We start from the raw sequence: 23,048 nt of genomic DNA, 5'->3' as shown, positions 1-23,048 counted from the left end.
AAAAAGCAGAGACATTACTTTGCCAACAAAGGTCCATCTAGTCAAGGCTATGGTTTTTCCAGTAGTCATGTATGGATGTGCGAGTTGGACCATAAAGAAAGCTGAGCCCCAAAGAATTGATGCTTTTGAACTGTGGTATAGGAGAAGACTCTTGAGAGTCCCTTGGACTGCAAAGAGGTCACACCAGTCAACCCTGAAGGAAATCAGGCCTGAATATTCATTGGAAGGACTGATGCTGAAGCTGAAACTCCAAAACTTAGGCCACTTGATGCGAAGAACTGACTCATTTGAAAAGACCCTGATGCTGGGAAAGATTGAAGGCAGGAGAAGGGGATGACAGAGGATGAGATGGTTGGATGGATCACCGACATGCTGGGCATGAGTTTAAGCAAGTTCTGGGAGTTGGTGATGGACAGGGAAGCCTGGCATGCTGTAATCCATGGGGTCGAAAAGAGTTGGACATGACTGAGCAACTGAACTGAACTGAAACACCTTGGATATTTTCGAGAATGGCTCTGACTTTAGTCAATGCTCAGACCATTTTAAGTTGGCATTTAATATGTTTTTAGATATAAGTGTGTATAATTTTGTTAATAAAAGTATTAAACATCATATAAGATGAAACCTCCAAGTGGAAAAAGTATTGTAAGATTTGATATAACTATTTTACTGAATAAATCTTTTAAATTCTATCCATGTCAATTTTATCCACTACCACTTGCCATTTTTTGTAGTCCTGCAAAATATTTAAATTGCTTTTAAAATATTCCAACTCATTAATTTAAGTGGCATCTTTTTTTTTAAATTCAGAACATGTCCAAAATGTCCTGTTTCTACCTCTGACCTTCACCCTTAACAAAAATAAATATAAAATGAGGAAAGACAGATTTGAAGTGTCTTGATTATTCAGTATAAGGGACTTTCCCCAAACCAGAATTCACTTTATCCCTTTGTTTGGCGCCCAGAATTTTACCCCTGGCGAATGGATCATAGTAAGGGTTTGTTTGGATAAAAGGTAAGTCTTTCTTTTGTAAAATGCACTGCTGCTGCTGCTAAGTCACTTCAGTCGTGTCCGACTCTGTGCGACCCCATAGACAGCAGCCCACGAGGCTCCCCCATCCCTGGGATTCTCCAGGCAAGAACACTGGAGTGGGTTGCCATTTCCTTCTCCAGTGCATGACAGTGAAAAGTGAAAGTGAAGTCGCTCAGTCATGCCCGACCCTCAGCAACCCTATGGACTGCAGCCTTCCAGGCTCCTCTGTCCATGGGATTTTCCAGGCAAGAGTACTGGAGTGGGGTGCCATTGCCTTCTCCACTATTCTTGGACAAATTAATTTTGAGAAAGAGTACCTGTGAAAGTTGAGCCAGAAATTTATTTCCTTAGTTGATTAAGAAATTGATACCCTTAAATATATCTGTGCAAGGCATAACTAACCTTTACTGTCAAAGCCAAGATAGTGTCACCTTGGTGTGAGATGAGAGGAGGGGGAGGATATTAATAAAATCATCATGCTTTTATTCCCTGGTCATCTTGCTCTTTTTCAAAAAACATTATTCATTTTTTGCCTGCACTGGGTCTTCATTGCTGCATGTAGGCTTTCTCTTGTTGCAGAGCATAGGCTCTAGGGCACATTGGCTTCCATAGTTGCAGCACATGGGGTCAGTAGTTGTGGTGCTTGGGTTTAGTTGCCCTGTGGCTATAGGATCTCCCAGGATCAGGGATCAAACCTGTCCTCTGCATTGGTAGGCGGATTCTGAACCACTGGACCACCAGGGAAGTCCTGATCATCTCTTGAATCTGTTCATTGCTCTAAATCTCTTGAGTTACTACAATGGACATACTACTTCTAATTCTTGATGGCTGTCATTAGCTCTGAATTGCTTGCCCTAAATTCATCCTTTTTATTCCTCCGACCACCCTCTTTGTTTCCCCTAGTTAATGCCTATATTTCCTTTAGGAGCTTAATTTTCAAGACTTCAGGAAGGGGCTTCCCAGGTGGCTCAGTGGTAAAGAATCTGCCTGCCAATGCAGGAGACACTGGTTCAATCCCCGGTCCTGGGAAGATCCCACATGCCTCAGAGCAACTAAGCCCATTTGCCGCAACTATTGAGCCTGTGCTCTAGAGCCCAGGAGCTGCAACTACTGAGCCCATGTGCCACAACTACTGAACCCTAGAACCTGTTCTCGGCAATAAGAAAAGCCACTGCAATAAGTCTGCTCACTGCAACTAGAGCATAGCCCCTGCTCGCCACAGCTAGAGAAAAGCCTAAGCAGCAGCAAAGACCCAGCACAGCCAAAAATAAATAAACTTGAAGCATCCCTGACCTTCTATGTTAGATGCTTCTATTGTGTATTCCCACAAGACTATATGTATCTTCCTTAATAGTTATTTTACATGCATCTTTGTTACTGATGTTTCCCCATAGAGCGTAAAATGTAGGAAGGCTGGGAATGTACCATTCTTCACTCACGATTCTGTTCCTAATGACTAGCACAGTTTTATCACATAGTAAACACTTGGAGGAAATTCCTATTAAAAGACTGAATCAAGTGCTTTTTAAATTTTAAGAGGAACCTGTTTGTAAATTGAAATCCTACATGAAATTTTGATAATATGAAGCATATTGACAGATAAAAGTAGAACTGCTCTGATACGGAGGAGGAAGTCGGAGACACAGAGCTCTGTCAGCTTTAACTTCCCACTCATTTTCTTTCTCATATAGACTCTGACACACCACCAGGGAAACTCAGAGCTCCATGATACATAATCTGAAAATCATTGCCCTACCACATGGAGTTCTCAAACTTTTTGTTCTCAGGACTCCTTTACACATTTAAAACTTGAAGACCCCAAAAACCTTTTTCATGCATATTATAGCCATTTGTATTGACCCTGTAGAAATGAAAATTGATAAATCACAAAGAAATACATCAATTCCTTAAACTTAGCAATAATAAGCCCATTGGTGGTAGTTTAGTTGCTCAGTCATGTCTGACTCTGTGTGACCCCATGAACTGAAGCCTGCCAGGCTCCTCCATCCATGGGATTCTCCAGGCAAGAATACTGGAGTGGGTTGCCATTTCCTTCTCCAGGGGATCTTCCCAACCCAGGAATCAAACCCAGGTCTCCTGCATTGCAGGCAGATTCCTTACCAACTGAGCTACGAGGAAAGCTGTAAGTCCATTACATGTCAATATAATGTATTTTTATTAAAAAGTTACTTCTAAATAAAAAATTAGAAGATTGGCATTGCTTTACATATCGTAAGTCTATAATATCTGCACTGACGTGTTACAGGGACTTCCCTGGTAGCTCAGATGTAAAGAATCTGAGGGAGACCAGGGTTCGATCCCTGGGTCAGGAAGATCCCTTGGAGAATGAAATGGCTGCCCACTCCAGTGTCCTTGCCTGAAGAATCCTATGGACAGAGGAACCTAGAGGGCTATATATAGTTCATGGGGTTGCAAAGAGTTGGACATGACTGAGCAACTAACACGCACTGACCTGTTATAATATCACATGTCATATAACCTCTAGAAAATTCTACCATATCCTTGTGACAGAATGAGTGAAAAAAGAAAGGGACATATTAGTATTATCATAAAAATGTTTTTTACCTTCTGGATCCCTTGAAAAGTTCTCAGAAATGATCAGCACATTTTGAGAACTGTTGTTCTATATCTAAAGGCCCGTTCTAGCTAATATAATTTGATTTCATTTCTAAGATTCTATTGAGCTTTGTGAAGATTATGATCATTGTTAAAATACAAAGAATGTGAAGTGAACAATAGGTAGAAAAATGTTGAATTCAAAATAAAGGGACTAGAATAGTGGGTTTTTTAGAAAGCTGACTGTAACAGTAAACAAATCTATGTATGTACCAACTTAAAAAAAACCTTTGGGACTGACTTGGTGGTCTAGTGGTTAAGACTCTGTGCTCCCAATGTAGAAGGTGTGGGTTCAATCCCTTGTCTGGGAACTAAGATGCCACATGCAGAGTAGTGTGTCATGGCCAAAAGACCAAAAAAAAAAAAAAAAGACACTTCTATTAAATGCATTGAAATTACTTGTTCATTTGTCTCTCCCACAAACCTCTGAGTTTTGGAAGAAAGAATTGGATTTTGATCTGTCTTTGATCTCTAGGATAATGTCTAACACAATAGGCACTAAATCTTTGCTGAATAAATCAATTTAAGCATATAGAATGTACAACGCCTACATGTGGTATCACTTTTTCTAGGATTCACAACAATTCAACAGCTTGTTTCAAGTGCCCGTCATGCTCATATCAGAAATCTGTCATCTATATGGTATTTTAACGTGCCTTGATAAACTTCTATCCACTTTCCTCGACGTTTCAAAATGGTCTTTAATTTCAAGTAATACTACTTGAAGTAATTATTTTTTAAAAATATTTATATAATTTATTTTTATTTATATAATTGATTTACAATGTTGTGTTAGTTTCAGGTGACAGCAAAGTGATTCAGTTTTATATATATATATATATATATATATATATATATATTTTTTTTCAGATTCTTTAACATTACAGGTTATTACAAGATAGCAAGTGGAGTTTCCTTTTTGGTTATCTTTTTCTTTTTTTGGCCCTGCCCAGCGGTATACCCGTGGTTACCCAACCAGGAATCCAGTCAGCACCCTCTGCAGTGGAAGCGCAGGGAGTCTTCACCACAGACCGCTGGGAAGTCCCTGATTATTTTACATATAGTTGTGTGTATATGTTAATCCCAAACTCTTAATATGTCCTTCCTTCCCCTTTCCCCTTTGGTAACCATAAGTTTGTTTTCTATGTCTGTGAGTCTATTTGTATTTTGTAAAGTTCATTTGTATCATTAAAAAAAAAAAAGATTCCACATATAAGACGTGATATAGTTATCTTTGACTTCACTTAGAATGATAATCTCTAGGTCGATGTGATGTAATTCTTAATTTAACCAGAGGAAAGAAAAAGTCATGACTGCTTTTTGCTTTTTTTTTTTCCCCCTTTAAATTTGAGGTTTAAGATGACCTTGGAGTGGGGAAACTGGAATAGAACTGCTCTCAGTAAAAGTGGGCAGCTCCATACGTTAATTTCACTCTTCCTCATACGCGGCACTTAGATCTTGCATCCGCTCTGCTACCTATAGTGCACAGACGTCTCAAATCCCGAACTTGGCAGGAGTATCTGGAAAATCTGCCTGGAGGGCATGGCTGTCTCGCTTCTCTACTCCGGGATCAGGGTGGGGATTACTAACTGGTCCAGTCATGATGGACTCAGCATCCATCTGGCGGGACTCCTTCCCAGAAGCGGCGGGTCTATGTAAAGTGACTAAACCCTGGGACTCGGGCCCGCAGGGTACGAAGGATCCACGAGCCTGGAGGACGTGGGAGTGGAGGAGGCTGCTGGCCACGTCTGATCCACACGGTCTAGGGGAGCCGGAAGACAAGGCAGGCCCTCTAGGCTGCTGGGGAGACCGGAAAGGGGGCCTGGACCTTCCGGTCCCCTTGGGCCTCAGCCCCAAAGTATGGCTGATCTGGCGCGCACGCGGCACCACCTCAGCGCTGTCAGACAGGATGGGGACACATGGAAGGAACCAGGGGCCAGATGGCAAAAGAAGACTTCAGACTACGGGGGAACTAGAATCTGACCTACTCGCTCCCCCGGTTCTGGCCGCTTGGGCCTTGGTGGACCCGCAGCGCACGCAGCTCCGCCCAGCCCGGCTCGCGGCAGGGGCGGGGCCGCTGAGCTGGACGGAGCCAATTTGCTCAGCTTCGGCAGGGGGCGGAGTCTGTTCCCTCCCAGCCTCGACTAGCCACGCCCCCGTATCCCGGCCCCTGGGCCCCGCAGGAAATAGGGGCGGGCCCTGGCCTAGCTTGGCGGGAGGGGGAGAAGGGATGCAACCGAGGGCAGAGTCCGGGAGGGCTTGGCTCCCAAGGAATGAATCCTCCGCCTTCTCGGGTGGAAACCTTTAAATACGGGCTCGGGCCCGGGACTCAGGGTGTGGCGCCTGGCATCCCGAGAAGGGTGTGCGGTGTGGGAAGATCAGACGGAGCAGGGCGCGAGTGCTGAAGCTGCGGCTGCGCGGCCCAGAGCGAGGAGCTGTCCGAGCCGAGGAGATAGAAGTGGTTGCAGCACTCGGTGCCTGGAAGTGGGTAAGCGCCTTTCTCGGGCTGGCCCCGCCGCCCAGTGGGGTGCTCCCGGGTCCCGCTGGGATGTGAAAGGAGCCTGGCGGGGTGTGCGCGCTGCTTCCAGTCGCTCCCTGTGCGCGGTCCCAGGCTTTCCCAGTGTCACGACTCTCCGTCTCCTCTTCTGGGCTCTGGGCGGGAATCGTCTTTTGGATCTGCTGCCTTGGAAGAGGGATAGCTTAGGCTTTTAATTCAAGACTCGGCGAGTCTTCCAACCGCTTCTGTTTTCTGCTTTCTCCCACTTTGCGACTTAAGTGAGATTTCCCTGGCGCCTCTGAAAGCCGAACATCACCACAGGAAGTGGTCCTTTGCTTAGGGACCCCATTTTGGCCTCTGAATCAAAGTCTTTTGTGTTTAGAATTGCTCACATGGAGTGCTGCTGCTTTTCTCCCTTCACTGACCGCTCTTCTTAAGAAACTGACAAGAAAACAAACCAGAGAGCCTTTTCGAAGGCGAAGTCCTAAACTTCTCTGTCGTGACATCTATATAGCTGTCCTGAAATGCATTGTTGGCTGCCACACCATATAATGGCTTTATTTCATGTTAAGAAAGGCCTTTCTTGAGTGTTTCAGGAGATCATGTTTGTGTGAGACCTTGAAAAATTATACCTTCTTGTATATAGGAAAATAATTGAGTAAGGTCAAGAATTCTGGTGTATAGAAAAGAAGGATTCACTGATAGGGAACTTTTCAGGGATATACAGAGGAGGAACTGTTCATTGACTGCCCTCAAAGACACAGCGAGTCTGTGAGTTTATTCAAATCCCCTAAGAAATGGACAACTGTAGTCTGGTCTGTTTCTTGGTGGGTAGGAGGGTGGTTCTGGAAATGAAAGAGGTTACTGTGTGCTCTGAGATGTGCTTGGTAGTGCCCAGCATCTAGTTTAAGGTAAGGGATGGACAACCCTGATTTAAAGAGCCTCATTTCTTCTCCTGTTGCTGTAGTCCTTTAATAGGAAATCTGCACCCAATACTCATACTCCATCTTCTCTCTTGTTGTTTCCACAGCTTTACATGAAACCCATTAGATATAAAGTTAACAGTCTTATTCATTGACTAAATATTTCCCCCAGGTCAGGCATTTGTTAGTATTTAATTTCTGAAATGTCTAAAATGATGTGTGAAGTTGATGTGACATCCATTGCCTTAGCTTTGTTGTTGTTTAGTCACTAAACTGCATCCGACTTTTTTGCAACCCCATGGACTGTAGCCTGACAGACTTCTCTGTTCTTGGCATTTCCCAGGCAAGAATACTGGTGTGGGTTATGATTTCCTTCTCCAGGGGATCTTCCTGACCCAGGGATTGAACCTGCATCTCTTGCACTGGCAGGTGGATTCTTTACCACTTAGCCACCAGGGAAGCCCATTATACTGGGTAGTTATAGAGTATACTGAAGAGGGGTGGAGATGGAGGGATTATATTCACCTTAGATTGTAATAGGAGGTTTGCTCTTTGTTAGCCAGAGCTTGTAGGTTGAAATATTGATCTGAATTTGTAAAATTTTTAAAGAAAAATAGTTTGGAACAGCTTGGATTGCTGTGACTTTCCCAAAACACGGGGTCAAAAGTCATTTCAAACTGACTCGTTCTTAAGCAAATATTACCATTTCCCGGACAGCACAGTAGAGGATCAGAAGGTATATAAAAGTAGAAATTTAAAGTGGTACCAGAAGATATCTGTGTCAGGTAAAGTACATCACTAACACTGTATCAAGCTTCATATTAAAGCTTATTGACGATTTTGTTGAAACTTCCAAGTGGTAATTTATTGGACTTGCAAAGATGGTACATCGGGCTTCTTCAGTAATTTCCCCATTGTCATCTGCTAGCCATATGAAATAGCAACACAGGGGTACCCCAAAACACATGTAGTTCTATAATACAGGCCCACCTGCCATCAGCAGTTTACCCTAGCTGTTTATATGAAAGGCAAGCTGAATATGGCCTGGCAACCAAGGTGGATAAGAAGTAACTCTGGGGGCTTCCCTGGTGGCTCAGTGGTAAAGAGTCGCCTGCCAAGGCAGGGAGCACAGGTTCAATTCCTGGTTCAGGAAGGTCCCACATGCTGCGGAGCAACTAAGCTGGTGAGCCACAACCCCTGAGCCAGCGCTCTAGAGCCCAGGAGCTGCAGCTACTGAGCCTGTGCGTCACAAGTAATGAAGCTCGTGCGCCTAGAGCTTGTGCTGTGCAACAAGAGAAACTACTGCACTGAGAAGCCCTTGCACTGCAACAAAGAGTAGCCCCCGACCCCACCAGCCACCACAACTGGAGCAAGCCTGCAAGCAGCACTGAAGACCCAGCACAGCCATAATCTTTTTTTTTTTTTTTTAAAGAAGTAGCTCTGAGAAGACATGCTAAAGTTCTACCTCAAGAGAAAGGATGATAGGATTTTGGACAATCTGCAAAAATACTGTGATAAGCCGTCTGAGCTAAAAATATTCAAATAACAGTTTTCATCTCAAAAAGACCCTTAATAAGAGTTACTTATCCAATTAATATTTATTGAGAGCCTATTCTAGGTGCTTGGGTGAAGAGCAGCAGAGAAATGTTAGCCTGGGACCACCTTATTAAACTCTTGAGCCCAAGAGTTCATCATGTAGATATTCAACCCATGTTTAGTGTAAGAATGTTAACAGAACCTGTTCTGGTTGAGATTGAGGGCATAGGCTGTCCTTACAACCTCTTGACTATGGGTTAAGTGATAACATAAAATCCTGTCATTCAAAAGTCCTTTGAGAGTTCACTTTTTAGGTATTCCACATATCTTGGTTTTGATTAGAGAGGCCATCTATCCAGTAAGGGTGTTGCTGTGTGTGGTAGTCCTTCAGATTTGTCACAGTTCAGGACTTGACCTTCAGCATTACAGATCTGGAAGGTTGATTTTTTTTTCTCCCACAGACCCATGGTCAATGAGGTTTTAGGTGTTAACTTATGATGCCTAAGCTCATAAGAGACTGATGGATATACTAGGATGGAAACTTGCTAATACAGTAGGGAAATTTTATTCTAGTGCCTGGAATACTGATGTCTCAAACCCAGGTCATCCCTTTCTAGTGTTACAATTCCTGGCAATCTGAACTCATAAGGCAGAGTAGAATCAGAGCCAAGAATTTGGGGGTAATTTGCCATCCAAGCATTGGGAAAGCCTTTTCTTGCCTCACTGTTCTGAACCCAGAACACTTCTGACTTCCAGATTCTGTGTCACTCTTTAGACAGCTCTGAAATAAACGTCATTCTTCTTCTTAACGTTCCTTTTCCAGGCTCCAAGCTGATCATTCCCTCTTCTTTTTCTTCAATGGAGCTTGTTAGGCTTTAGATACATTAATGCCTTTGATTGTTATGATTACTTTCAGCAGTTTCCTTAAGTTATTAAATTATAGCCTCATGGATTTTTATGGTCATACCTTCCTGAAAAAGGCATTCAAGACCCACTTCCAATTCATTTCCACTCTAGAAGACAATTATTACCTGTTAATACTTTTTTTTTCTTTTGTAATTTTAAACTTTTGGGGGCTTCCCTGGTGGCTCAGTGGTAAAGAATCCACCTGCCCATCCAAGAGACATGAGTTCAGTCCCTGATCCAGGAGGATCCCACATGCTGAGGAGCAACTAACAGTGAATTGATCCTGTGCTCTGGAGCCTGGGAGCTGCAACTGTTGAAGCCCGAGCTCCCTGAACTGGTGCTCCAGAGCAAGAGAAACGCCTGCAATGAGAACCTCATCCACCGCAATTACAGAGTAGCCCCCACTCACTGCAACTAGAGAAAAGCCTGAGCAGCAACTAAGACCCAGCACAGCAAAATAAATAAATAAATAAAATTATTTTTTAAAAAACAAAACTTTTTATTTTGTATTGGGGTGTGTGTACTTAGTTGCTCAGTCATGTCTGACTCTTTGTGACCTCATGGACTGTAGCCCTCCAGGGTCCTCCATCCATGGGGATTCTTCTGGCAAGAATACTGAAGTGGGTTGCCATGCCTTCCTCCAAAGGATTTTCCCAACCCAAGGATCGAACCCAGGCCTCTTGCATTGCAGGCAGATTCTTTACCATCTGAGCCACCAGGGAAGCCCAAGAATACTGAAGTGGGTAGCCTATCCCTTCTCCAGGGAATCTTCCCAACCCAGCAATCGAACTGGGGTCTCCTGCATTGCAGGTGGAGTCTTTACCAGCTGAGCTACCAGGGAAGCTCCAATTAACAATGTTGTGGTAGTTTCAGCAGAATAGCAAAGGGACTCAGTCATACATAAACATGTATCCATTCTCCCCCAAACCTCGTTCCCATCCAGGCTGGCGTATAACATTGCCTCTCACTACTTAACATCCACTTTTTTTTTTCCTTGTAACTAGGCAGATCGTCTCACTTCTTTGGACTCATTTCTGTATGTAAGTCCTTATCTGTTCCCTCCTGTCATCTGAAATGCCCTCCTCTCTTATATTTCCTTTCTATATCCAATTCATTCTTTAGGCCAGTCTTTTACATTTCCCTCGATGTAGGTTGCTTTCTTATTTTGATTCCTCTGGACTTTAACACTTATTTTGTCATCTAGTTGGTTATACTCCCTTGTATAATTTAACCATGTTATCTGGGTGTGACTGATTCCATTTTATCTTTTGCTGCTGCTGCTAAGTCGCTTCAGTCGTGTCCAACTCTGTGCGACCCCATAGACGGCAGCCCATCAGGCTCCCCTGTCCCTGGGATTCTCCAGGCAAAAACACTGAAGTGGGTTGCCATTTCCTTCTCCAACGCATGACAGTGAAAAGTGAAAGTGAAGTCGCTCAGTCGTGTCCGACTCTTAGCGACCCCATGGACTGCAGCTTACCAGGCTCCTCCATCCATGGGATTTTCCAGGCAAGAGTACTGGAGTGGGGTGCCATTGCCTTCTCTCTTTATCTTTTAAGTCAGTTTAAAAGTCACCTCAGAGAGACTTGCTTTACCCTAAATAAAATAGTCCATTCCCCACAGTGTTTCTTTTTCAGCTTTTCCTTTATTTCCTTTATGTGGAGTTTACCACAACTGCCATTGTTTTGTTTGCGTGCTCTCCTACTAAAATATAACCACCTAAAGGTAGGAACTCTTGTCTGTCCTGGTCACTGTTGTATCTATAGTACATAGAACAATAGTGTCTGATACATAGTGGGGTCTTTAATAAATGCTTTTCAGTTGAATTATTCCCTAAATAAATTGTTAAGTAGTTGAGGGTCAGGACCTATATTATTCTATGGCCAAATTCTCTGCTGTGCCCACACAGTAGACCCATAAGTTGGGAATGTTAATTTTTCATCAAGGAGAAGAAGGGGATAAGCCTGAAGAAAGTTGAGGCATTTTTTCTGCAACCAGATGCCAAGATTCTTCTTCTGTAGAGGGGATAGCAGCAGTGAATGCTGGAGATACATCTTTGGTAAGCCTGCTCCAGGCCCAACTCTCCCTCCCACAGGTGGGAACTTTCAGAACATTCCCCTCAGCTTTAGCCACTTAGCAATTCCAACGCAGTCATATCTCCCTGTACATTTTCCTTGTCTGTAGGGCACTTGAGGCTGGGAGAGTATTAACAGGCAGAACTGAAAGATAGAAAGGTGAAATAATGAAAGATACATGGTTGCCAAAAGTTTATTTTTCTAGGCTCAGTGTTTTTCTTAAGGTGAATCCTGGAATATTAACAAAGGCTTCCTGTGGTAGCATAGTCGATAAGGATGGGGTAGGTGTGAGGCTTCTGTTTACCTTATTACACAGATATTTTTTGGCTGCCCCAAGGTGGAATCTTAGTTCCCTGACCAGGGACTAAATCCAGACCCACTGCAGTGAAAGTGTTTAACCACAGGACCACTAGGGAATGCCTCAGATTTAATTTTTGATTCATATGAATTATTACCTATTCAAAATAAAAATACATTTAAAATATTACTTTGTATGCATATTGCTAAGCATATTGCTCTCTTTCAAAAGTCATTAGGTTACAAATTCTGTACATATTTACTGTTTTACTAAAATTCCTTTTTAAGTTATTAAAAGGTCATTAGAGGGAATTCCCTGGCAGTCCAGTGGTTAGGACTCTCTGCTTCCTCTGCAGGGGGCTGGGGTTTGATCCCTGGTCAGGTAGCTAGGATCCCATAAGCCACACAGCCAAAAAAGAAAAAAGGAGTCATTAGAGATCAGACTCTGGGAGTTGATATCTTCTAATCATAACCAAAAGATCAATTTATAAACCAGATTATTTGTTTATTAGCACAGACCAGGATACTTGTATGGGTTGTCAAGCCATTCATTTCCAGTAGGGAAGCTTACCCAGAGAACCAGTGAAGATTAGAACATTGTTTGATTAGTGCAAATTCATATCAGGGGGAATTGGATCATCTTAATTATGTGCTTTGTGTACCTTTTTTCACTATAGGGATATACTTGCCAGGCATTGTAATTAGGTGAGCCTTCCATATTACCTTCTCTGATCCATGCAGCAATATACTAACAGGTTCTTAAACTCTCTAATTTCCATTTTCCTTCTCTTTGGAATCCATGAATGGGTTAGATCAGATGATGTCTGAGATTAGATTTAGTCCTTGGCAAGGACAAAATTTCTAAGAATTTGATCAGTTTGATTATTTTTGTTCTTATTACTGAATAAACTGACATTCTTTTGTATAACTCAGTCCCTTGTCATTTTGATTAGTGTGAATCAGTTCACCTAATCACTTGAAAAGTCATCAAAATCTGTGACATAGCTTTGCTAACTACAGAAATTAGTCTAAGTAGCTAAGTCGTGTCCAATTCTTGTGACCCCATTGACTGGCCCGCCAGGTTCCTCTGTCTATGGGATTCTCCCAGCAAGAATACTGGAGTGGATTGCCATTTCCTTCTGCAGGAGATCTTCCCAATCCAGGGATCGAACCCAGGTCTCCTGAATTGCAGGCTGATTCTTTACCAACTGAGCTACGAAAGCCCAACTACAGAAATTACTTCCCTTTAACTATTTCATAGTTTCTGATTAAAATTGAAATAGAGTTTAAGATCTTTGTCCAGTACCTAGGAAAGAATTGCTGAAGCCAAACTGTGCAGGGAATATAATCTCAGGTCAATTCTGGGCTTAGAACTAATCTTAATATCTGTCATTCTAGTCTAAATCTGTCATAAAGCTGACCTTTGTACACCAACATTTAGTTAAGCAAGAATTGCACGGGTGTGTTCACCTATGATTTTCCCTTGGCAATCAAAGTTATGCTACTGTGTTAGAGAGTAAAGTTTTTATTGTGCTGCTTGACTTTCTAAATATTCAGTAGAGTTCACTTCAGTTCAGTCGCTCAGTCGTGTCCAACTGTTTGCGACCCCATGAATTGCAGCACGCCAGGCCTCCCTATCCATCACCAACTCCTGGAGTTCACTGAGACTCACGTCCATTGAGTCAGTGATGCCATCCAGCCATCTCATCCTCTGTCGTCCCCTTCTCCTCCTGCCCCTAATCCCTCCCAGCATCAGAGTATGCATATTGCTAAGCATATTGCTCTCTTTTCCAATGAGTCAACTCTTCGCATGAGGTGGCCAAAGTACTGCAGTTTCAGCATTAGCATCATTCCTTCCAAAGAAATCCCAGGGCTGATCTCCTTCAGAATGGACTGGTTGGATCTCCTTGCAGTCCAAGGGACTCGCAAGAGTCTTCTGCAACACCACAGTTCAAAAGCATCAGTTCTTCGGCGCTCAGCCTTCTTCACAGTCCAACTCTCACATCCATACATGACCACAGGAAAAACCATAGCCTTGACTAGACGGACCTTTGTTGGCAAAGTAATGTCTCTGCTTTTGAATATGCTATCTAGGTTGGACATAACTTTCCTTCCAAGGAGTAAGCGTCTTTTAATTTCATGGCTGCAATTACCATCTGCAGTGATTTTGGAGCCCAAAAAAATAAAGTCTGACACTGTTTCTACTGTTTCCCCATCTATTTGCCATGAAGTGATGGGACCGGATGCCATGATCTTCCTTTTCTGAATGTTGAGCTTTAAGCCAACTTTTTCACTCTCTACTTTCACTTTCATCAAGAGGCTTTTTAGTTCCTCTTCACTTTCTGCCATAAGGGTGGTGTCATCTGCATATCTGAGGTTATTGATATTTCTCCCGGCAATCTTGATTCCAGCTTGTGCTTCTTCCAGTCCAGCGTTTCTCATGATGTACTCTGCATATAAGTTAAATAAGCAGGGTGACAATATACAGCCTTGGCGTACTCCTTTTTCTATTTGGAACCAGTCTGTTGTTCCATGTCCAGTTCTAACTGTTGCTTCCTGATCTGCATACAGATTTCTCAAGAGGCAGGTCAGGTGGTCTGGTATAGGTCATTATAATCTTTGTCAGACTTTTTCAGTAATATCAGTTACTATAATTTTTTCCATGTTTCGTGCTGGTTCAGCTGAGAACAGGCTAGGTCATCCAATTGGAGTGTTACTTTTTTTTTTAATCACTGTTTTCATAATTCTTAATGGGTCTGAATGTAGGAAATCTTTCCCTATACCTGTCACCTTGACAGTTTTTATAAAGTGTGATGAATGTGCAGTGTGATTTCTTTAAATTTTCTGCTCTCAGTAGTCAGTCTTACTGTTTCTCTTCTAGTACAGTCATGTTTGAAATTAAGAAGATCTGCTGCATCGGTGCAGGCTATGTTGGTGGACCCACGTGTAGTGTCATTGCTCACATGTGCCCTGAAATCAGGGTGACGGTTGTTGATATCAATGAATCAAGAATCAATGCATGGAACTCTCCTACACTTCCTATTTATGAGGTAAACCATATTAAACAATGCATTGTTCTTATGCTCTTTGCTTTCTTACTTTTTTTGCTAATTTAATTTGATGTAAAACTCTATGACTGTAACTGATAGGAATAAAATGGAAAAGTCTAAATACATATTATGAACATTATAATTATGTCAGATATGCCTAGGAAAAATGTGTAGAAAAAAGTTTACTGAATATTAGTAATTGTTGTATTAGTGGAGTGAGATGACGAGTAATTTTCTTCTCTATTTTCTAATTTTGTCTGTTAGTATGGCTACCATATTATAATAGTGCAATTAAAAAGTGGCATTCTGTGAAAATAGAAATTAAAAAACTGGTTGTTTCTAATATTGATTCATGTAAGCCTATTATATTTTTGGATTATTGTATTTATATCAGATAAACCTTGAATGAATAAATGGTGTCTTTCATGTTTAGTGTTCAGTATCACAAATTTGTTTAAATTGGAATTTCAGTATTTCTTTAATTTAGAGAACTCATAGTTAGGAAAATGTGTCTCTATTTTATTAAGTAAGGTTTCATTTTTTTTAAGTTTTCATAGTAAAAAGAGTTCATGATATTATCCTTTTGAAACCCAACAGAAAAGCATTTGAAAGTTTTGAGGATAGCATTTTTCTCCAACATCAATATATTCTTTTTTTTTTTCCCCCAGAAAAGTTTTGTTATTTATAAGACTCTTATCAACTATAGTCTTTAAGCAGTCTTTAGAAGGGGAAATCTCTGTAAGATAAATCTGCCTGCTATTTATAGGTCTGTGAATAGAAATCCAAGATTTGTTAATATCTCAATCAGACTTAGAATTTTTTTAGAAGCCCTCTGTGTATGTGGTAGCTTCTGTTTGTGCTTGAGCCTTTCTTCCTCTACCAGATGAACCTCCCATAATACTTCTTTAAATACCTCAGTGTGATAGCATTTCTTTCCCTGTTAGATAACATTACTACTATTTTGGTTTGTGGGGATTTTTAGAAGCATTTTGGAAAGATAACTTGATTAAGAGTTTAATAATTCTGATATCCATAAAAGGGCTGGAAGTCATCTGAAATCTTGTGAACCATATTTATATCCAGTCATTCAGTTGATGACTGAATTATTACATAATTATTATGCCAGCATAACTTTTCAAACACAAAGTGTAACAGAATGGCTAAAATTATGACTGCTGACAATGCCAAGTGTTGACAAGGATTTAGGGCAATTGGAACTGTATGCCCTGCTGTTGTTCAGTTGCTAAGTTGTGTCAAACTCTCTGAGACCCCATGGACTATGGCTTTCCAGGCTCCTCTGTCCATGGGATTTCCCAAGCAAGAATACTGGAGTAGGTTGCCATTTCCTTCTCCAGGGGATCTTCCCAACCCAGGTATCGAACCCATGTCTCCTGCGTTGCAGGCAGATTTTTTACCACTGAGCCACCGAGGAAACACTTATATACTGCTGATCAGAACATAAATTGGTACAGCCAGTTTGTAAAATGTCTCAACATTAATTATTAAAACTGAAAATATGCGTAGTCTGACTTAGGAATTCCACTTCAAGGTGTATATGCAACAGAAAAGCTCACATATATGCACCAAAAGACAGTATTATTAACAGTGTTATTCCTAATAACCCCAAATGGGAAACACCCTACATGTTAATTAGCAATAGAATGGATACATAAATTATAGTTTAATATAATACTACATTGAAAAATCAATGAAACTACTCCTGCATGCAAGCATATGTTTAAATTCTCATAAAAGTAACAAGTCATTGGACACAAGGTAGTCCATACTGTGTATCCCATTTATATAAAGTTCAAATATAGATATACTGGTCTGGTGGTAGAATTCAGCATGATGGTAGTTTGAGGGGTTGTAGTTACTAGAAGAGGACATACTGCAGGCTTTGATTTAATGTTTTTTGGTTTTGTTTTGTTGACCCAGCCAGGCTTGTAGGATCTCAGTTCCCCAACCAGAGACTGAATGCAGGCCACAGTAGTAAAAGCCCAGAATCCTAACCACTAGACCACCAGGGAACTCCCCTGTTAATATTCTTCTAATTCTTGTATGGATAGTGATTACACAAGTGTGTTCACTTCTGAAAACTGAGCACTTTTCTGTGCTAAAGTATATGTACTGTTTAAAACTTTTTTTTACTTCACTAAAATTTTTACTTAAAAAAAAGATTATCTCGAACTAGAAGAAGTATAAGCTATCTATAATATATTGGCTTTAGATTTTTTTTCTTGGAGAAAACAAAAACATTAGTTGATCAGAAGGCATGTTGCCTAGTTAGATTCTTATTATTAGTACTGTTTTTAAAAAAATAATTTTATTTATTTATTTATTGACTGTGCTGCGTCTCTGTTGATGCCAAGGTTTTTCTAGTTGGGACGAGCGAGGGCTGCTCTCTAGTTGGGATGCATGAGCGCTCACTAGTTGTGGTTCCCAGGCTCTGAGCACAGGCTCAATAGTTGTGGCGTGCAGGCTTAATTACTCCATGGCAGGTGAGGTGTTTCCAGACCAGGGTTCCAACCCGTGTTTCCTGCATTGGCAGGCAGATTCTTTAGCCACCAGGGAAACCCAGATGTTGCTCAGTTGCTAAGTTGTATCCAACTCTTTGAGACTCCATGGAAGACCAGTGCTGTTTCTATTATCTGAAATTTGAAACTTTTTCCTGAGACTTCAGTGCTTTAAATTAAAGATAGTGTGTTCCACAGATACAGAAAACTTGGGATTACCAAAGGGGAGAGGGAAGGGAGAAGGGGCAAATTAGAGATATAGAATTAACAGATATAAACTATATGAAGTAGATAAGCAACAAAATTATCCTGTATAGCACAGGGAATTATACCCATCATCTAGTAACAACCTATAATGGAGTATAATCTACAAAAGTCACTATAATATAGACCTGAAACTAACACAATATTATAAATTAACAATACTTAAATAAAAATAAACAACAGCCCAAAACCCAAAATAAAAGTAATAGTCAGCCACAAGAGAAGTGAGAGGGTGATCTCAACTTGCCATGTATACTTTTGTTGCTTTTTTGAAAAATTAGAAGTTAAATTCCTCCAAAAAAATAGTATGTTCTACATTGATATTGAATCCAATTGGGATCAGATCAGATCAGTCGCTCAGTCGTGTCCGACTGTTTGCAACACCATGAATCGCAGCACGCCAGGCCTCCCTGTCCATCACCAATTCCCGGAGTTCACTCAGACTCATCCATCGAGTCAGTGATGCCATCCAGCCATCTCATCCTCTGTCGTCCCCTTGTCCTCCTGCCCTCAATCCCTCCCAGCATCAGAGTCTTTTCCAGTGAGTCAACTCTTCACATGAGGTGGCCAAAGTACTGGAGTTTCAGTTTTAGCATCATTCCTTCCATTGGGATATATACTTAGAAAAAAAGAATTAAGATCTAAGATGATTTTTTTCCATATCTTACTTGTTTTTTCTCACTAACCTACCAAAAAAATCAAAAATCTTTCTTGTTGTTTCACACTTTTATTTCATAAATTTTTTCTCCTTTAAATCTCTTTAAATAGAATTGAAAGCATTTGAAAGTCTGTCTAGCACTGGTGCCCATTAGAAACAATGTTTGAGTTCTCAGAACTCTAACATTCCATAATTGTATTGGCTTTATTTAAAGTTGTAATTATTTGGTCTTCATAGTCTTATTTTTATCTCATTTTAATATATCTACTCCAGAAAATTAGACGATGATAACCTAAGCAGCTATTTTAGTTCTGTACTAGTTAGTGTAGCTTGCAAAGAAATGGAGTCTTTCAGTAAAACCCAGCTGACTTTGGAGGTTAAAAACATGGCACTGCTACTTTAAAATTCTAGAAGGAATCTTCTTATAACAAGAAGATTCTTGTTTTAGCAAGTAGAATGGTTTTCCTCTTAGCAAGTAAATGACTTTAGGCTTGTAATTTTCACGTGTCTTTCTTAGACATCAGTTGTTAAAAGATACCTGCTGAAGGAATTTATAAATCAGAAGAAAATAAATTATTTCCGTAGCATTGTGTATTTAAAAAAAAAAAATTGGGGGAAAAAATTGGGAAAATGAGCCGTGTGACCCAATTATCCATTTTCAAATATATGTTAGGCCTTTGTTCCATTTTTTATTTTTTTATTTTGTGTTGTAAAACTATTCCTACACATTTCCTTGGCCATATTGAAGGTGTGAACGTTAGGTGAAATGTCAAATAGGGAGAACTGTGAAAGAAGAAAAACAAATGACAGGTTTAACCAGAGTTCATGCTGTTTTATGAATTCCTTTACTGAGTAGCTTATATGTATTGTTACCAGTTGTGATTTTACACTGACCTATCTTGGACAAGGCAGAGAAATATTTTATTTCCGGAGAAACTTTAGATACCTTTGCAATCAACTTCCTCCTTAAATCTGTATCCTATAATGCAGTTAAAATAAGCAACCAGGCTTCCCTGGTGGCTCAGTGGTGAAGAGTCCACCTGCCAGGGTAGGGGACGCAGGTTCAATCCCTGGTCCAGGAGGACCCCACATGCCATGGAGCAGCTAGTCCCAGGTGCCACAACTATTGAGCCTGTGCTGTGGAGCCCAGGAGCTGGGACTGCTTCAGCCTGCAAGCTCTGGAGCCTGTGCTCTGCAGCAGGGGAGGCCACTGCAGTGAGAGGCCCAGGCGCCCCAGCTGGAGAGTGGCTCCCACTTGCAGCGAAGACCCGGCGCAGCCAAAACTACATAAAATTAAAAGAAAAAGAATATTTCTTTAAAAAAAATAAATAAAATATGCAAGTATATATTTGTTTTCAAGAATACTATTAAAATTTATGGTATTGATTTTTCTTTGTAAATACAAATTTTCATATTAGAGAGATTCTTGGTGATTAATGTTTAAGTCCTGGTCACTGATAAAGAAATGATAAATCATATGTAATTATTGTATTTAATGAGCTCTTTTGAATGCACAGCTTCCTTGAGAGTCATTCCATCCTCACTGCACTCACTCTGAGACTCACTAGATTAGAGAAATTTTTTTTTTTTTACTTTGCCCTGAGGCTTGTGTCCTATCTTTTTGCCTTTTCATACTGTTCGTGAGGTTCTCAAAGATAATCACGATGGTGTGATCACTCACTTAGAGCCAGACATCCTGGAATGCAAAGTCAAGTGGGCCTTAGGAAGAATCACTATGAACAAAGCCAGTGAAGGTGATAGAATTCCAGTTGAGCTATTTCAAATCCTAAAAGATGATGCTGTAAAAGTGCCACACTCAATAAGCCAGCAAATTTGGAAAACTCAGCAGTGGCCACAGGACTGGAAAAGGTCCGTTTTCATTCCAATCCCAAAGAAAGGCAATCCCAAAGAATGCTCAAACTACCGCACAATTGCACTCATCTCACACACTAACAAAGTAATGCTTGAAATTCTCCAAGCCAGGGTTCAACAGTACATGAACCATGAACTTCAGATATATAAGCTGGATTTAGAAAAGGCAGAGGAACCAGAGATCAAATTGCCAACATCCGTTGGAGCATCGAAAAAGCAAGAGAGTTCCAGAAAAACATTTACTTCTGCTTTGTTGACTATGCCAAAGCCTTTGACTGTGTGGATCACCACAAACTGTGGAAAATTCTTCAAGAGATGGGAATACTAGACCACCTGACCTGCCTCTTGAGAAATCTGTATGCAGGTCAGGAAGCAACAGTTAGAACTGGACATGGAACAACAGACTGGTTCCAAATAGGAAAAGGAGTACATCAAGGCTGTATATTGTCACCCTACTTATTTAACTTATATGCAGAGTACATCATGAGAAATGCTGGGCTGGATGAAACACAAGCTGGAATCAAGATTGCTGGGAGAAATATCAATAACCTCAGATATGCAAATGACACCACCCTTAGGGCAGAAAGTGAAGAAGAACTAAAGAGCCTCTTGATGAAAGTGAAAGAGGAAAGTGAAAAAGTTGACTTAATACTCAACATTCAGAAAACTAACATCATGGCATCTGGTCCCATCACTTCATGACAAATAGATGGGGAAACAGTGACAGATTTTATTTTGGCGGGCTCCAAAACCACTGCAGATGGTGACTGTAGGCATGAAATTAAAAGATGCTTGCTCCTTGGAAGAAAAGTTATGACCAACCTAGACAGCTTATTAAAAAGCAGAGACATTACTTTTCCAACAAAGGTCCGTCTAGTCAAAGCTATGGTTTTTTCAGTAGTCATGTATGGATGTGAGAGTTGAACTATAAAGAAAGCTGAGTGCCAAAGAGTTGATGCTTTTGAACTGTGGTGTTGGAGAAGACTCTTGAGAGTCCCTTGGACTGCAAGGAGATCCAGTCAGTCTATCCTAAAGGAGATCAGTACTGAATATTCATTGGAAGGACTAATGCTGAAGTTGAAACTCCAATACTTTGGCCACCTGATGGAAAGAACTGACTCATTGGAATAGACCCTGATGCTGGGAAAGATTGAAGGCAGGAGGAGAAGGGGATGACAGAGGATGAGATGGCTGGATGGCATCACTGACTCAATGGACAAGAGTTTGAGTAAACTCCAGGAGTTGGTGATGGACAGGGAGGCCTGGCGTACTGCAGTCCAGGGGGTCACAAAGAGTTGGATACGACTGAGCAACTGAACTGACTGACTACTGAGGCTTGTGTGATCCAACCAGGGACTGAATCCAGGCCCTCAGCACTGAGAGCTCAGAATCCCAACCCCTGGACCACTAGGGAATTCCCAAGGGAAATATTTAGAAAGAAAAATGATCAGACTTGACTGTCGATTATATAAAAGGATGAAGGAGAGGAATCAATCTAGAATGATATTCTGGAATTTAGGGCTGGGGGATTCCCTGGTGGTCCAGTGATTTAGGTCTTGGCACCTTCACAGCCGTGGCCTGGGTTCAATCCTTGGTTGGAGAACTAAGATTCCACATGCCACAAGGCATGGCCATAAAGAAAAAAAAGAATCCAAGTCTGAAGATGTAAAGTTAAGATTATCCAGGTATTAAAAAAATATATTATGCAGGCAGCAGTAAAATCAGAGTAGGTTAGCTCTCAGGAAGGACCTGTAGTGAGAATAGAGCATGAGTCAAGGGCAGAACCCTGGAAAATACCAATGTTTGATGGTGGGTGGAGGAAGAAGTGCCTTAGGGAAGCCAAGGAGAATAGTTTAGAGAAGGTGAACCAAAAGCCAGAAGAGTTTTAGTAGTGCAAACTCCATAAAGAAGTATGTCTTGATTATGAGTGACTAACACAGTGGCCAGTACTCAGTAACTGCTTGACAAGTATTTGCTGAGTGAATAAGCTGTCAATTATGACAGATACAGGGGGAATAAGAGATGAGACATATTCTTGAAATTCAATATTATGGGGGCCATTGCAACTTTTACAAGAACAATTACAAGTGGTAGGAGATTGGAGAAGTAAGAGTGTAGAAAAGGAATGACTCTTAAAAAGTTTAATAAGGAAATAAAGATGGTGGTCACTGGAGAGGGACATGGGGTAAAGACGATTTTTTTTAATTTATATTTTTTTCCTATGGTTGATAAAGAATCAAGCATGTTAATAAACTAAGGTAGACAAATCACATAGAGAAGGAAAGGTCAAAAGTATAAGAAGAAAGGAGCTAACTGATGGAATAAAGTCTAGAAAAATAGCAAAGATGATGAGGTCAAAAGCACAAGAAGAGGAATTGGCCTTGAAAGTCCCCTTCTCAGAAATTGGAGGGAAGTAAACAAGGATGGGGCTTCCCAGGTGTTTCAGTGGTAAAGAATCCACCTGCCAGTTCAAGAGACTAGGGTTTGGTCTCTGAGTTGGGAAGATGTCCTGGAAGAGGAAATGGCAACCCGCTCCAATATGCTTGCCAGCAAAATCCCGTGGACAGGAGAGCCTGACAGACTACAGTCACTGGGGTCAGACAGGACTGAGCACACAGGCATGCAAATAAGAATGGATAAAGAAACTGTTTAGTTGGTGGGAACAGGAAATAAAAGTGACTGGAAGATTGGTCAATCTCAGTTGTTGGAACGTGGGAGGTACAATCCTCTGAAGAACCTGTGTGTAGGTTGGAGCAGTAATCTCAGAATGAGAGGACAAGTAAAAGT

General features: G+C 41.1%; 1 protein-coding gene across 3 annotated transcripts in view; it reads left to right on the top strand.

Moving 5' to 3' along the window:
* Window positions 1–5,860: 5,860 nt before the first annotated feature.
* UGDH (UDP-glucose 6-dehydrogenase) overlaps window positions 5,861–23,048 on the top strand; it is a 33,819-nt gene continuing 16,631 nt past the window's right edge. The window contains exons 1-2 of one of the 3 annotated variants that reach the window (XM_014478697.2): window positions 5,861–6,158; window positions 14,788–14,951. In XM_014478697.2, coding sequence (XP_014334183.1) covers window positions 14,790–14,951 — 162 coding nt within the window. In that variant the 5' untranslated portion in view covers window positions 5,861–6,158; window positions 14,788–14,789. Of the gene's footprint in view, window positions 6,159–14,782; window positions 14,952–23,048 lie in introns of all 3 variants that reach the window. The other 2 variants (XM_005897353.3, XM_070372277.1) reach the window with 2 other exon arrangements.

The sequence above is a fragment of the Bos mutus genome, chromosome 6, assembly GCF_027580195.1.
Source record: "Bos mutus isolate GX-2022 chromosome 6, NWIPB_WYAK_1.1, whole genome shotgun sequence".
Taxonomy (NCBI): Eukaryota; Metazoa; Chordata; class Mammalia; order Artiodactyla; family Bovidae; genus Bos; species Bos mutus.
Note: the sequence above shows the minus strand (reverse complement) of the source record. Positions and strands in the feature narration are given on the sequence as shown.